This window comes from Leucoraja erinacea, chromosome 20 (genome assembly GCF_028641065.1).
Source record: "Leucoraja erinacea ecotype New England chromosome 20, Leri_hhj_1, whole genome shotgun sequence".
Taxonomy (NCBI): Eukaryota; Metazoa; Chordata; class Chondrichthyes; order Rajiformes; family Rajidae; genus Leucoraja; species Leucoraja erinaceus.
In genome coordinates, this window is record NC_073396.1 from 8,679,524 (window position 1) to 8,695,039 (window position 15,516).

Below are 15,516 nucleotides of genomic sequence, written 5' to 3' on the forward strand. Positions count from 1 at the left end.
TTTCCCTGGCATGGGTGGCTTGTGCCTGATACTGGGTTGAGTCAGCAACCATGGTCCACTAGGGAAATCCATAGGTGACTCGCCCACCGTGTCGTGATGAACTGGGAACCATGGCTGTGTAGGCTGGTCGGGCACGTTCAATATCTCGGAGACAGATCCCATCTGTATTGCGAAGTGCTCGTCTGATGAGGCAGAAGGGAGGAAGGCAAAGCAGAAATTCCCCCTTCCAGCGTGTAGGCATCTATCGCTGCTGCCTCTAATTTGGTTCCTAAGTCACATACATAGGTTACTGGTGATTCCGTCTTGTGCAACCAAATTGATATCTGGCTTTCAAACTGCTTAATACCTTTAGCAGATATTTTGGGTTTGACATCTATTCAATGTAATCATAAATTTTACCCCGTGACATGGTGTCTCCCACTGTGTTCTAGCTTCCTAGGACATAGGCAGCTGATAGTTAAAATGTCTTTTGACACACCATTGCCAGATTTGTTTGACCAATTTGTTGCACAATAATGATTATTATGCTCCCCATATGGTTGATATAAGCCACCACCATAGTATTATCAATCCGTAACCACATACGTACGTGCTGCATTTGAAATGCATATGCTTTTTAGCCCAATAGGCGATCACCAATCCCAAGTAGTTGATGCCCGGTATGTGTAGTAACGATGTTTGTGAATTGGTCCATCTGTTACCTGTGCTGGATATGGAGTTTAGTTGCTCCCCAGCCTAAAGTACTGGCATCGGTTTTTAATAACCAAGTTGGGATTGGTGATGATAATAGGGCTGAAAACTATGCCAAATATATGTCTGCCCACCACCTTAATTGTGATATAGCTTCAGTGGGTACATTCATGATTTGATTATAGTGACCCAAGTACCTTGGCAAAGTAACAGTCATATGGACGGAATTATTATTGAAGCCCAGATAATCCATGGTAGTTAACGCTTCAATTCTGGTTTATCTGGGCGTGGGATAAACCTCAGAGCTTTAGGGAGCTGTTTCGTAGCTAGAACTGCTGCCACAGCTAATTCCTTTGTTTCCCCTAATATGAGGATATCATCCAATATATGCCATGATTATGCTTGTTTTCTTAATATTTCCATGGCTATTTTTTAATATTTATAATAGTTTAGGGCTGAGGTTAGACCATAGGGAATGCTCTATGCTCCCATGGTTGCCCTAACCGGGATATCCATTATCCAGGTAAAATTTTTTAGGTATCTATAATGATCCTAGTGTATGGGTATAAGATAGTTAGCATCTTCCATATCAATGCCCCCCATAGGTATCCTTGGGAGATCAGATGTCTGGCAGTGACAAAAACCCGTCTCCATCTTAAAGTGTATACACTCAACAGATTTATTTAGTGATATTAGATCAATGATGATGCTACATTCACCATCTTTTGTAGTTTTGGTGAATATATTCGATACAAATTCCAATGGTTCATGTTTTACTCCCATGATCCGTTTAGTAATGAGCCTTTCTAGTTCAGCTTGACCTTCTCACTTCTCTTTTCTTAGTGGGAGAAAATGCCCTTTGGGCGCATTGCTGAACTGGCGGTAATATGCCCAATTTGAATTCGTTTTTATCCTCTAATACTGTTGAGTATATTTTAGTTATTTGTGACAGCATCCCATGCTTTATCAACAAGTGTAAATGCCCCCCCCCCGTAGTTAGTAGAACACCCTTGTTTAGTGTAAACTGGGAGGAACCAGACTACCTACCTCCATGTTTGTTGTTTTTTCATGAAGGCGTAGTTTGCTGGTATGCTGGTGCTGTCGGTGGGGCGGCGCATTTTCCCACGGCTCCGCTCTGGGCCCCTGTCTAAAAAGAACTTTGGGGGTAATGTGAAGCGGTCGCCAGGCTTTCACCAGTCCTTGTTTGATATTGCTGGTGGATGCCGAGGGGTGCTGCCAGCTGGGTGTTGGATGCGATGTCCTGCTCGTTCCATGGCCTGCCCTCATGAGGCGCACAGGTTTAGCTGCCTCTCTTCCCGCAGCAGCGGTTTGCATAGCCCCGTATATTTGGGGTTGCGGGCAGGTCTATATGCACCATTGTTCAGTCGAGTATCCCAAATTTGGGAATATCTTAGGCGTCAGCACCCTGGTAGTGCAACGGGATAGTCTCATTCTGGGAGAACCACCTTGGTGATCATGGCGTCTCGCCTGCCAGGTGAGTATGATCCGTGGAAAAAACGAGCAAAGGCGGTAACATCTTGACCCTTCTGTTAGGAGCTTCAGAATTCGCTGCTTGTCTGCGAGTCTGCTGACCCAGCTGCCTGCGGATTTGCCTCTAGAAAGGCCTGCTCCTGCAGGGCTTTGTTGGGAAGATGGTCGCGTGGAGGAGCCATGTAGTGGCCCACGACACCCAGTAGCTCTTCCTGATCCTGCTCCCCTGGCATACTGCTGTTCTCGTCCGCCTGCCCAGCGTTTAAGCCAGCCCAGCCCTGGCCTCCTTAGCTAGCCTCAAAAGAGGGAGCAAAAGGGTGTGCTATAAATTGGAGGAGGCATAGCTCAAACTCCGCTGTTGCATCAATCCCTCGACAAGGGAGATGGCTAGTGCAATAGCACTGGGGTAGGAGTGTCAGCTCCCTTGGCATTCAGCCAGTGCCCCTTTTTTGCCCTGGAGGTGAACTCCATGACCTCCTCTGGCTTGGGGAGACAGACATACTTATTTTTGCTGTCTCCAACCTGTTCCAGTTTTGGAGGAAGTTGGCTCCTGTAGAACCTGTTAAATTGGGAAGATTTTTGTCTTACCTGTATGTAGAGGCTGCCTGCCGTTTTTCAGGCGGCATTGTAGCGGTTCCCGGGCGGCGATTCTCCTTGTCAGGAGTCTGCAGGGCTGCCGGTCGGGTTTTTAAACTTCCCGCCGGTCCGCTGCTGTTCACCAAACAGCTGTTCAGCGGACCGGCATCAGCGCAGCTCCCTGCAGCGGTCCGCAGCGTGTGCGGTCCCGTTAGCGCCTTTCCCCCTCCACTGTCGGCTCCTTCGCTGGAGTCGAAACGGGGGCCGCTGCCTCTCTACTTTGCTCCCCCTGGAGCAAAAAACCACAAGGCCCGATTAAGGTAAGTACTTACCTCACGTTCCTTGGATGCGGGAGCTGCCGACTCCCGCTGGCCGCGTTCTGCACAGCTGTGCGATTATGCCGCACATGCGCACTGCGCTGGGATCTTCACGGAATCACTCACGTGACTCCAAAGTAAAATTATTAATACTACCTTTGCTATTTAATAAGGGCGGCTCGGTAGAGCTACTGCCTTACAGCGCCAGAGACCCGGGTTCAATCTTAACTATGGGTGCTTATCTGTACGGAGTTTGCACGTTCTCCCCGTGACCTGTGTGGGTTTTCTCCAAGATCTTTGGTTGCCTCCCACACGCCAAAGACACACAGGTTTATCAGTTAATTGCCTTGGCACAAATGTAAATTGTCCCGAGAGCGTGTACAATAGTGTTATTGTGCGGGGATCGCTGGTAGGTGCGGACTCGGTGGGCCGAAGGGCCTGATTCCGCGCTGTATCTCCAAACTAAACTAAACTAAAGAACGTGAAATGAGTCCAAATAACTAAGAGGCCAAGATGTCGAATACCAGTTTTGGCTCTGAGAATCTCCGCAGCTTTCATTGAAATTTTCTTCCTCCTTTCTTGGGTTATTGTTCGTCATTTTTTAAATATAGAGATCGTCTTTAAAGTAACGATGATCGTTCTAATGGTAATAAAGGTACATACATTATTGACCGGTGGAAATAGCGTTCTTCCCAGTTCTCCAAAGGACTGCAAGCGAGCACATTTGGCTGCTACAGATGCTGCCCAGCAGTAAGTAAATTCAGCATCAGCCAATTTCAACTGGCAGCATGCATGCATTTTAATTTGATTGGACCCACGCTGTTTTAGCATTTCATCCTGTGCCAGAATCCAGTATGTACGTTGGGTTTGATTTCATGCTTTTGTTAGTCGTGGTGGGCTCACTTCTTTTCTTTATTTCTCCACCCCTGGCCCTTGGACAAACCTCCATGCCACAGAACTTGGAATAAATCAGCAATGGCCTGGCTTTGTCATGCCCCCTCCTCTTTGCCAGCTTCAGCCTCCCTCCCCCCCATACCACCACAATCAGTCTGAAGGAGGGTCTCGACTAAGGTTGCCAACAGTCCCGTATTAGCCGGGACATCCCGTATATATTGGGCTAAATTAGTTTGTCCCATACGGGGGGGGGGACATACCGCCCTGTCCCGTATTTGACGGCTACTACTCAGGTCGAGGGGACTGTCATGTCGGAGCACCGCGTCCGGCCCCCGCCTCACCCGTCCCGGTGTAGTGCAGCCCATGGAGTGCAGCAGCAACGCCTCGTCCGTGGCTTTCGGACCTTCGCTTACCGCCGACACCATCACCCCTCCTTCTCATGGCCGATCATCGGTTCATGAGTTGGATAGGGTGCTGGGTACCAAATCTCCTCAGCTGTCCCGCCGGCTGGGCTTGGTGTACAGTCTAGCACACTCATCATTCACCAAGCCATGGCCGAGTCGGTCAACGAATTGCCTTCGGGAATTTGTCCCTTATTCTGTCCCTCAATTTGACCTTATATTCCTTATTTGGGAGTGAGAAAGTTGGCAACCCTAGTCTCGACCCGAAACGTCACCTATTCCTTTTCTCCAGTGATGCTGCCTACCAATTGAGTTAATCCAGCTCATTGTGTCTATCTTCAGCAAGTTAATCCAGACTGTCCCAATACTCTGTGCTCTGTGCTCCAGGCCAGATGAAGCTGTTGGAATACTTCAGCTAGAATTACTGTCTCTCATAGAAACATAGAAACATAGAAATTAGGTGCAGGAGTAGGCCATTCGGCCCTTCGAGCCCGCACCGCCATTCAATATGATCATGGCTGATCATCCAACTCAGTATCCCGTACCTGCCTTCTCTCCATACCCCCTGATCCCCTTAGCCACAAGGGCCACATCTAACTCCCTCTTAAATATAGCCAATGAACTGGCCTCAACTACCCTCTGTGGCAGAGAGTTCCAGAGATTGGCAGAGAGTTCCAGAGATAAGGCTCTCAGATGCCTTTCCCCTCAAATAGCTTGGCAATTTGAGGTTAGAAGCAGATACCTTCCAAGAATGCATTTGAATTACTTTCATCTTGTGCTAAAATACATAATACATAATACTTCTTCTCCTATTTTGGCTGCAGTTTAGTTTCAGTTTTAAGTGTGCAGGAGTGATGAGGGATGATCTTATAGAGGTGTATACATCATGAGAGGAATAGAAAGGGTAAATCCATGTCGACTTTTACCAAGAGCAGGGGAATCAAAAACCAGTGGACATAGGTTTAAGATGAGGGGGGGGGAAGATTTATTATAAACCTGAGGGACAACTTATTTTTTACACAACAGGTGGTGAGTGTATGGAATGAGTTGCTGGAGGAGATAGTTGAGGCAAGTACTATCACAACGTTTAAGAAACATTTAGACAGGTACATGTATAGGACAGGTTTAGAGGGCGATGGGCCAAACATAGGCAGATCATGGTTGATCTATCTTTCCCTCTCAAGCCCATTCTCCTGCCTTCTGTACAATTACAGCAGGATCTTGATCAACTAGGCAAGCGGGCTGGGGGATTGCTAATGGAGGTTAATGCAAATAAGTGTGAGCTGTTGTATTTTTGAAAGTCAAACCAGGGGAGGACCTTCACAGTGAATGGTGGGAATAAGGGGAGTGTGGAAGAGCAATCAGAGTATTGAGTCTAGAAGTTGAGATGTGTAGGAAGGAACTGCAGATGCTGGTTTAAACCGCAGATAGACACAAAAAGCTGGAGTAACTCAGCGGGACAGGCAGCATCTCTGAAGAGAAGGAATGGGTGACATTTCGGGTCGAAACCCAAGAAGGATCTCGACCTGAAGCGTTATCTATTCCTTCTCTCCAGAGATGCTGCCTGTCCCACTGAGCTATTCCATCCTTTTGTGTCTATAGAAGTTGAGACGTTATGGTACAGTTTTTGCAAGACATTGGTGAGGCCGTCTTTGGAGTATTGTGTTCAGTTTTTGTCGCCCTGCTCTGGGAATGATGCCATTTGGCTGGAAAGAGTGCAGGGAAGATTTATGTGGATGTTACCAGAACTCTAGCCTGAACTATTGCCAGCACTAGAGCCTGAGCTATAGAGAACGTTTTGGCATGTTAGGATTTTATTCCTATGGGAGACTAGACTCCCCTCCCCTCCCTTCCCCCCTCTCCTCCAATCTTTGCGCACCCCCAATCCTTTCCACTCGTCACTTTAATTTCATGTTTCATGCATCTTGTCGTGTTTTATGACTTGTTGGCAGACCAATTTCCCTCCTGGGATAAATAGAGTTTTATTGTATCGTATCGTAACCTGTAGATTGTCAGTAGTGTGGATGGTTGCTTGCTGGTCATAGCAGGCTTGGTGGGCTGAAGGGCCTGTTTCTAGGACTCAATTGCTCTAGTGTAAATGCAGTTCCTGTTTAACATTGCAATAAAGGGTGAAATCCAATATCCAGGACATTATATGAAAGTTTGAACATGCTCCTTAGAAACATAGAAAAAGGGTGCAGGAGTAGGCCACTCGACCCTTCGAGCCAGCACCGCCATTCAATATGATCATGGCTGACCTTCCAGAGTCAGTACCCTGTTCCTGATTTCTCCCCATATCCCTTGATTCCGTTAGCCCCAAGAGCTATATCTAACTCAATTAGTCTTGTATTGTACTTATAATAAAGTAAGCACTTGCCTGTGGTGCATTGTGATGGACTTTGTTAATCAACTCTGGAGTTGTGCAAGCTCCTGCCAAAGTGAAGTTTCTAACATATTACGGAAATTAATCTGCCAACAGTCATAAAAACACAAAATACACGAAACATGAAATTAAAGTGACGAGCTTTGGGATGTGCAAAGATTCAGGAGGTGGGAGCGGGGGGGGGGGGGGGGGGGGGGGAGGTGTGTAGGGGAGTCAGTCTCATTCAACCCCACAACAGAAGGGGGAGGAGATGTAAAGTTTGATAGCCACAGGGCAGAAGGATCAGGCGTTCTGTGCTGCATCTTGGTGGAACCAGTCTGTTGCTGAAGGTGCTCCTTCTTCTTCTGTCGTGTGGCATGCACAGCCTAAAGTTGTTGGGCAACTTGTTCTATTTGATCTTCCGTTTGTGCACGTCGAGTTGATTGCATTCGTCGAAACAGGGCGGACCACGTGAAGGTTGCAATCTTCCACCCCAAGGTGCTCCTCAGGTTGATCAGTGTGACATGGAAGGGGTGATCTGTATTTCTCCAGGGTGCTCCGCAGTTTGAGTTACATTTTTGCGATGTGGCATTTAACACACGAACAAGTCGAGGAATGTTGATTTCAGTTGAAGCATAAATGGGATTTTTTTCCCCCCCGCTATTTTCAAAGGCAAATTGCACTTGAGTGAGTAAGGCCAATATTGGAAGTTGCGGCCCTGTGCCTTGGTGGTCATTTCGGTCTGACAGTGGCAGTCTACGTGACAGACTTGGTGCAATTCCATGGACGCAGGGAAAAAACAGAGCCCCGTTGTTAGTAGGCAAAACAAACAGAATAGCCACTCCCCAGAGGAGCAGCGGTAGAATATCTCCACACAATAGCGGGAAAAAGCTTGAAAGGCCGCACTCTCTTTTGTGGGCACCAGGCTGGCTTTCAGAATATCAATGGGTAAAAAATAAGTGATGCTCGGAACTCCCACTGCGACAGCGTTGGTGGGTAAGGCTTTGAATATACTTTAAAAGGAAACTGAAGCTTCACAACTAGAACATTGATCACAGCAGATAAAAGGCAACAGGATTAGAATTTGACTCTTGTTTCAAGTTAAAAGATTGATTAACTAGTTGTAACAAAAAGCACATAAAAGAAAAAAAAGGAAAGAATATATCGGGCGAGATCGTGCTGAGTTTTTCTGGTGGTTAAGATGGGAACTGTTGATAATTCAGTCGGTAAAATGAACTTAACTCGTGCACATGCCCACATGTACTGTGAAATCCAGCATTTGCAAACCAATTTGGAAGGTTCATTCTACTGTTTGGCTTCATGTGGAGTAAGGATGGTTGATATCTTTCCCTCAAGACCATTAACAAACTCACAGGCTGAGTGCAAGACCGCCTGCCTTGTACGGAGTCTGCCCTAATAGTGAACATACTGCAAATCGTTCCACTATGCTTTGGCGGCACATTAAAAAAAACATCTTCAGGGTCCCCTTCCACAGGTACTTTTTTTATCTATTTAAATTTCTGATAAATCAAAGAACTGTGTTCAGGCACAGATTTCTAACCTAGCCTTGCGTTAGGTTTAGTGAGATAATGCTTCAAAAGAGAACAGAGATGCATTCTCATGAATGTCACCGGCAGCAGTATAAATATCACATAGGTTCTGATTGTTGCAAACTTACGCCTCCCAGAATGTAAAAGCAAAAAAGGGGGGGGGGGGGAAACAGGCACCCTTTCTGTAATGAAACCATTGCAATAAAACAAACAAGATGCCCAGTTATGCGAGAGTCCTCCTTTGGGAATGGAGAGGCCAGTTAAGGCGCTGAGGTTATTTTTCAAAGACTGGGGCTGTACATTGCTCCTAGTGTGTAGGAAGCGGATGTGAAAGTGGGATAACACAGAACGAGTGTGAATGGGGTAATTGTTGGTTGCAGTGCCCTTGTTGGGCCGAAGGGGCTGTTTCCACGTTGTGCGTAAGTTTTAAAAAATAAAATAACTTTTTTTTTTGCATTTCAGTCGACATTGCAGAAGAGAAGAAAAAAATCATGAAAATTGAACATCAATATTTAGGAACATTTGTGAATTGGCATGCAATTTTTATTTTGGCTGATTTTAGTTCACCCATATTTTAGAGTGACTAATACAATTAGTCCCCCCCCCCCCCCTTCCCCTCCCTCCACATCAGTCTGAGGAAGTGCCTCGACCCGAAACATCGCCTATTCCTTCGCTCCATAGGTGCTGTCTCACCCGCTGAGTTTCTCCAGCATTTTTGTTTACCTTCGATTTTTCCAGCATCTGCAGTTCTTTCTTAAACACATTTCCTTAAGTGTCACATGCAGAGATCACACTTTTAATCATGAGTAAACCTGAGCGTTTTTGAAAGCAGTTGGGTCACCCTTCGCTCAGAGACCTGGACAAAACATCGACTGTTTGCAAGAAGTGAAAGCTGCTCTCTCAAGCTCTCAGTAATAATGCCACACTGAAGTGCATAGTCCCCTATTTATAAATGACCCCCAGAAGCAACGGTAGGTTATGGATGCTCAGAATTATGCTACTTTTAGGCTTTAGCCACTGGATGTTTTCTTAATTTTATCCGTCATCCCTTGCAAATGGGCATTTTAATTGCAGTAAATTGACTTTTTTGGAAACATTTATAAGAAATTCTAGAGGATGCGAGAGACAGCAGATGGTGGAATTTGGAGCAAAAAAATAACTCCATGGGTCAAGCAGCATCTACAGAGGAAAAGACTCTGCTTCAGAATGTCATGCTTTGTCCACCCCAACCTCTCTTCCAGCTTTCTCTCTCTCCCCACTAGAATTATGAGGTCAGAAGTGATAACAGTAGAATTAAGCCATTCGGCCCATCAAGTCTACTCCTACATTCGATCATGCATGATCTATACCTCCCTACTAACCCCATTCTCCTGCCTTCTCCCCATAACCTCTGACACCCGTACTAGTCAAAAATCTATCTATTAATAATATCCACTGACTTGACCCCCCACAGCCTTCTGTGGCAAAGAATTCCACAGATTCACCACCCTCTGACGAAATAAATTTCACCACATCTCCTTCTTAAAAGAACGTCCTTCAGAATTAAAGGTAGACATAAAATGCTGGAGTTAGCTCAGCGGGTGAGGCAGCATCTATGGAGAGAAGGAATGGGTGGCGTTTGGGGTCGTGACCCTTCTTCAGAATTATAGTGAAGAAGGGTCCAGATCCACAACGTCTCTTACCTATTTCTCCAGAGACCAGAGCTGAGTTACTCCAGCACTTTGTATCTATCTTCAATATAAACCAGCATCTGCAGTTCCTTTCTGCACATCAAATCAGACTTTATCGTGCACTAAGCATTATACCCTTTATACTGTGTCTGTACACTGTGGACGGCTCGATTGTAATAATGTACGGCCTTTTAGCTGACTGGATAGCACGCAACAAAAAGCTTTTCACTGTACCTCGGTACACATGACGATAATAAACTAAACTAAACTAGTCAGTACTACATTTTATTTATTCATCTCCAGCTCCATCTTATCCACTTCAGTCGTACAATGCCAGCCTACAATGCAATCCTGTTTTTCTTTTCTTAACCCAGCGTTTGGCAATTGTTTTTTAAAAAGACGAACAAAGTTTTGCGATTGCCAGGAAGTGTTTTCAAGGAAGTGCCGCAGCGCCTTAAAAGAATCTATAATTGTGAGATCTCGTTTTTTTTCGTGAATAAAGAATTTAAAGCAATCTATTAGTAAAATAATCCCATCCCTCAGTCCATTTACAAGGGAGTTAATAGATGGCTTACCTCCAAGGTCATGCCTTTGGCTGCTGAGCAGAGTTGTCTCACTGCCTCTGCTCCTCTTTCTGTGCTTGCAAACTGTGCTTTCTTCCCTTGTTCACGTTCCCTCTCAAACAGCAAAGTACTGTGTCGCAATGGCTTCAGGTCCACTGCTAAGAAACAAACATGCCTGTTTACAGAATGCCCCGCATTAAAATACAGCTCACAAATCAGTGACGGGGCCCTGCATTTACACTGCACTGTCTAATCCTCTCAATTCGACCAGCAACTTTCACCATCGTAGAACATCCAATTCTCAGTCAATTCTCTGACTTCCTGGCACTGTAGACCTTCAAACTATCTTTAATCGGACTTCAGGCAATAACAATTGGGGCAACTCGTTGGGGCAGCGGTAGAGTTGCTGCCTCTTCACAGCGCCCGAGGCCCAGGTTCGATCGCGACTATGGGTGCTGTCTGTGCAGAGTTTTGTTTGTCCTCCCCGTGACTGCGTGGGCTTTCTCCGGGTGCTGCAGTTTCCGCTCACACTCCCAAAGACATGCGGGTTTGTAGTTTAATCTGGCTTTGGTAAAAATTGTACATTTTCCCTAGTGTGTAGGATGGCGTTATTGTGCGGGGATCGCTGGTCGGCGCGGACTCGGTGGGCCGAAGGGATTGGTTCCTTTACTTCCAAGAAATATACAAAAACTGTTTATGGAAAGACAGGGTGTAGTATAATTTGAGAGGGGAACATAATTTAAAAAAACTCAATGTCAGAACAACTCTTAAAAGTATGTGCATAGCAATCTGTGGTGTGAATTTGTGGAACGGTCTGGAACAGGAGATAAAACTTAGCACAAGCATAATTCAGTATAAAAAGTACAAAAACACTTGTTTAAAAGGATATTGGAATGAGGATAGGTGATTGTGAGTGGGATATTTGTTATACTGATTGTATTGGGAAGGGTGATTATAGAGTGATGGGTTGTATATATGACTAAGATACTGTATAGTATATGAGGGTTTTTTCTTTTCTTTTTCTTTTTTTTTTCTTTTTTGTATGGCTTTGTAAATATTTGATTAGTGTTTAAATGTAAATATTTTGGTGTACATATAGTGGCTGGTGTACATATGGTGTACATATAGCTGCTAAATTTGTATAAGATAATTACAAGCAGTTGAATAAGGGGTGGGAATTAATAAGCTTTGGGCTTTTCGGACACATATGATTTCATTTATTTATAGATATTGTTTATGGCACTTTATAAATATTTTTGTTTTTGTTTTTTGTGTGCTGTTTCACACTTGCTTTTTATTCTTTTATTCTGTTCGAAATAAATAAATAATAAAAATTAAAATTTTTTTTTTTTTTTAAATTAATTTAAAATGGAATGCAGAATATTTGGTCCATTCAGTCTACGACAGTTCTCCCACCAATCCAATCAGTTCTATTACCCTACCTTTTTTAGAGATTCAGCGTGGAAACAAGTCCACTGAGTCCGAGCCAACACAAATATCACCCGTACACTAGGTCAATGTTATCCCAGTTTCACATCCAACCATTAGGCACAGTTTACAGAAGCCAATTAACCTACAAACCCGTATGGTGTTGGAATGCGTGAGGAAACCAGAGCATCCGGAGAAAACTTGCACGGTCACGGAAAGAATGTGCAAATTCCACACAGACAGCACCAGTAGTCAGGATCGAACCACACGCTGCAAGGCAGCAACTCTACCACTGCGCCACTCTGCATCCTCTTTCACATGCCCATCACTCTCCATGTAGCATGCTCAGCTGCACGCGAGGTGAGTTAAGTCGTCAATTACAAGCCCATCTTTGCGAGATTGAGGAAAATATTAAAAACGTTAGGATTGGGCACACAACATTTACACTAAGGGTGGGGGCAGGTGAACATGCTAGGAGACTGCAAGGTGACTTGGATAGGCTGGGGGAGTGGGCAAATGTTTGGCAAACTTATCCCAGGGAAAGCAGATATTATCTAAACGGTGGCCGATTGGGAAAGCACACAAGCGATGGCATGTTTGTTGTGCACAGTCGCTAAGTAGAAAGCATGGCATGAAATAGCCCAGCAGGGAGGGTTGTCTGAGTCTATGTAGCATCAACACTAACTGCTGTGCTATCTCACCAAGAGAGTTATGAATCTGTGGAATTCTCTGCCACGGAAGGCAGTGGAGGCCAATTCACTGGATGTTTTCAAGAGAGAGTTAGATTTAGCTCTTAGGGCTAACGGAATCAAGGGAAATGGTGAGAAAGCAGGAACGGGGTGCTGATTTTGGATGATCATCCATGATCATATTGAATGGCTCAAAGGGCTAAATGGCCTACTCCTGCACCTATTGTCTATGTTTCTATCTCAGTATCTGTGGCCAGAGGACAGCTAAAGCGTAGTCACGTTCCAGGTTATACAGGTTAGTAGATAGTGGGTGATGTTTAAAAATATTTCTGCATGATCTATGCTTGAGAATTAATGTGTTTTTCTGAGAAAATTCCCAGTGGGATTATTTTGCAAGTGAACCATGGAGCATAATCATTTTAAATTCAAAAGTAGCACATGCATGTAGGAATTCATTGATCAATTTGCTTTCAAATTGTGCAATCTTTCTAAATTATTTCCGAACTACAAACAACACATTCAGTTATTCCTGCCACAAAAACCTATTTCAAAGCCAGCTTGTTCAAACAAAGGTTGGTAGTTCAACATAATCTGTCAATGTAAACAGTAAGACTTGATTTGGGTTAGCACAAGCCATAGAGTCATACAGTATGGAAACAGGCCCTTCGGCCCAACTTGCCCACACCGGCCAACATGTCCCAGCTACACTCGTCCCACCTGCCTGTGCATGGTCCACATCCCTCCAAACTTGCCCTATCCATGTACCTGTCTAACTGTTTCTTAAATGCTGCGACAGTCCCAGCCTCAACTGCCACCTCTACCACCTCTGGCAGCTTGTTCCAAACACCCACCATCCAAGTGTAAACCACTTGGGGTCAGTCTTGCATACAGTTCATCCCAGATGAAAATGCACTGCATTGGGCTCACCTCTGGGCACGGATGTCATTTCTTCTTTCTTCAAAAGTTTCATTGTGGTGAAGATCTCTGTCTTGGCACCTTTACCTTCTTTGGAGAAAGGTCGAAAGACGTTTGACTCACTGCAAGTAGTTACATCAATCACTCCCCCTTTGTAGCTCTGGACACACTCCAGCTGGGAATCCAGGATCTGCTGGTGGGACTAAGAGGACAACAATGACATGGATGCATTCATCCCTACAATTTCATTCATCCCATTCTATTTTTATTTGGAGATACAGCGTGGAAACAGGCCCTTCTTCCCCACCGTGGCTGTGCCGACCTACAACCACCCAGCACACTAGTTCCAATCCCTACACACCAGGAACAAATTACAGAAGCCAATTAAGCAACAAACCTGCACTTCTTTAGGACTTGAGAGGAAACCGGAGCACCTGGAGAAAACCCACATGGTCACAGCGAGAACGGGCAAACAGGAGAACAGCATCCCCCCCCCCCCACACAGTCAGGATTGGATCTGGGTCTCTGGAACGCACTGCAAATGGTTGTTTGGGTTGAAGTAATTGGTGGAGTGGTGGAATTGGTGGAGAGGTGGAATATTGCGTCGGGGGACCAGTCCTCCCCTGTGAACATGGGACCCAACGGGTCCCACTTAGTCTAGTACCATTATATAAATATATACACACATGAATAAATAAACAGATAAAGTGCAAATAAACAGATAATGGGCTATTAATGTTCAGAGTTGCCAGAGGAGGTAGTCGAGGCTGGGACTAACCCAACGTTTAACAAAGACAGTTAGGCAGGTACATGGATAGGACAGGTTTGGAGGGATATGGACCAAGCACAGGCAGGTTGGACTAGTATAGCTGGGACATGTTGTCCGGTGTGGGAAAGTTGGGCCAAAGGGCCTGTTTCCATACTGTATCTCTCTGGTGGACAACAGTTAAATGATCTTTGTCCACAAACAGTGGGTGATATTAAATCTCCTGCTTACTGTGGAATCTGGCAGAACAACTGACTGCAGTGAAGTGATGGCCATCGCACGCAGGGAACAGCGGTTCAGGTCTTTAGACTTCACAAGGAGAGAACCTTGCACCGTATATGTAGATGGACACTTGCCCGAAACATCAATCTGTGTAAGACATAAATAAAATACCATAAACATAAGCAGAATGGTATATTATCTGGAATAAACCTTACATTTTCTTGTCATAAATTCATAATTAATAGGTTCAGAATTAGGCCATTTGGGCCATGGGTCTACTCCGCCATTCAATCATGGCTGATCTATCTTTCCCTCTCCACCCGATTCTCCTGCCTTCTCTCCTTAAGCTTTGATACCCTCACTAATCAAGAATCTGTCTATTTCCGCTTTAAAAATACCCATTGACTTGGCCTCCACAGCTGTCTACAGAACTGTATTCCACAGATTCACCACCCTCTGACTAAAGAAATTCCTCCTCATCTCCTTTATAAAGGTTCGTCCTTTTATTCTGAGGATGTGGCCTCTGGGCCTGGACGCCCCATGAGTGGAAATATCAATAGACAATAGGTGGAGGAGTAGGCCATTCGGCCCTTCGAGTCAGCACCGCCATTCAATGTGATCATGCCTGATCATAACCATATAATCATATAACCATATAACAATTACAGCACGGAAACAAGCCATCTCGACCCTTCTAGTCCGTGCCGAACACATAATCTCCCCTAGTCCCATATACCTGCGCTCAGACCATAACCCTCCATTCCCTTCCCATCCATATAACTATCCAATTTATTTTTAAATGATAAAAACGAACCTGCCTCCACCACCTTCACTGGAAACTCATTCCATACAGCTACCACTCTCTGAGTAAAGACCACACAGCTACCACTCTCTGAGTAAAGAAAAGATCATCCCCAATCAGTAGCCCGTTCCTGCCTTCTCCTCCATTCACTCCTCATATCCTCTCCTCATCCACTCTATC

The 15,516-nt window shown here is 45.1% G+C and overlaps 1 protein-coding gene across 1 annotated transcript in view; it reads right to left on the reverse strand.

The window, feature by feature from the left end:
* LOC129706733 (uncharacterized) overlaps positions 1–15,516 on the reverse strand; it is a 228,101-nt gene that overhangs the window by 178,857 nt on the left and 33,728 nt on the right. Inside the window, exons 6-8 of the mRNA XM_055651166.1 lie at positions 14,544–14,681; positions 13,559–13,748; positions 10,527–10,672 (exon numbers count right to left, since the gene is read on the reverse strand). Of these exons, the coding sequence (XP_055507141.1) occupies positions 10,527–10,672; positions 13,559–13,748; positions 14,544–14,681 (474 nt within the window). The remainder of the gene's footprint in view (positions 1–10,526; positions 10,673–13,558; positions 13,749–14,543; positions 14,682–15,516) is intronic.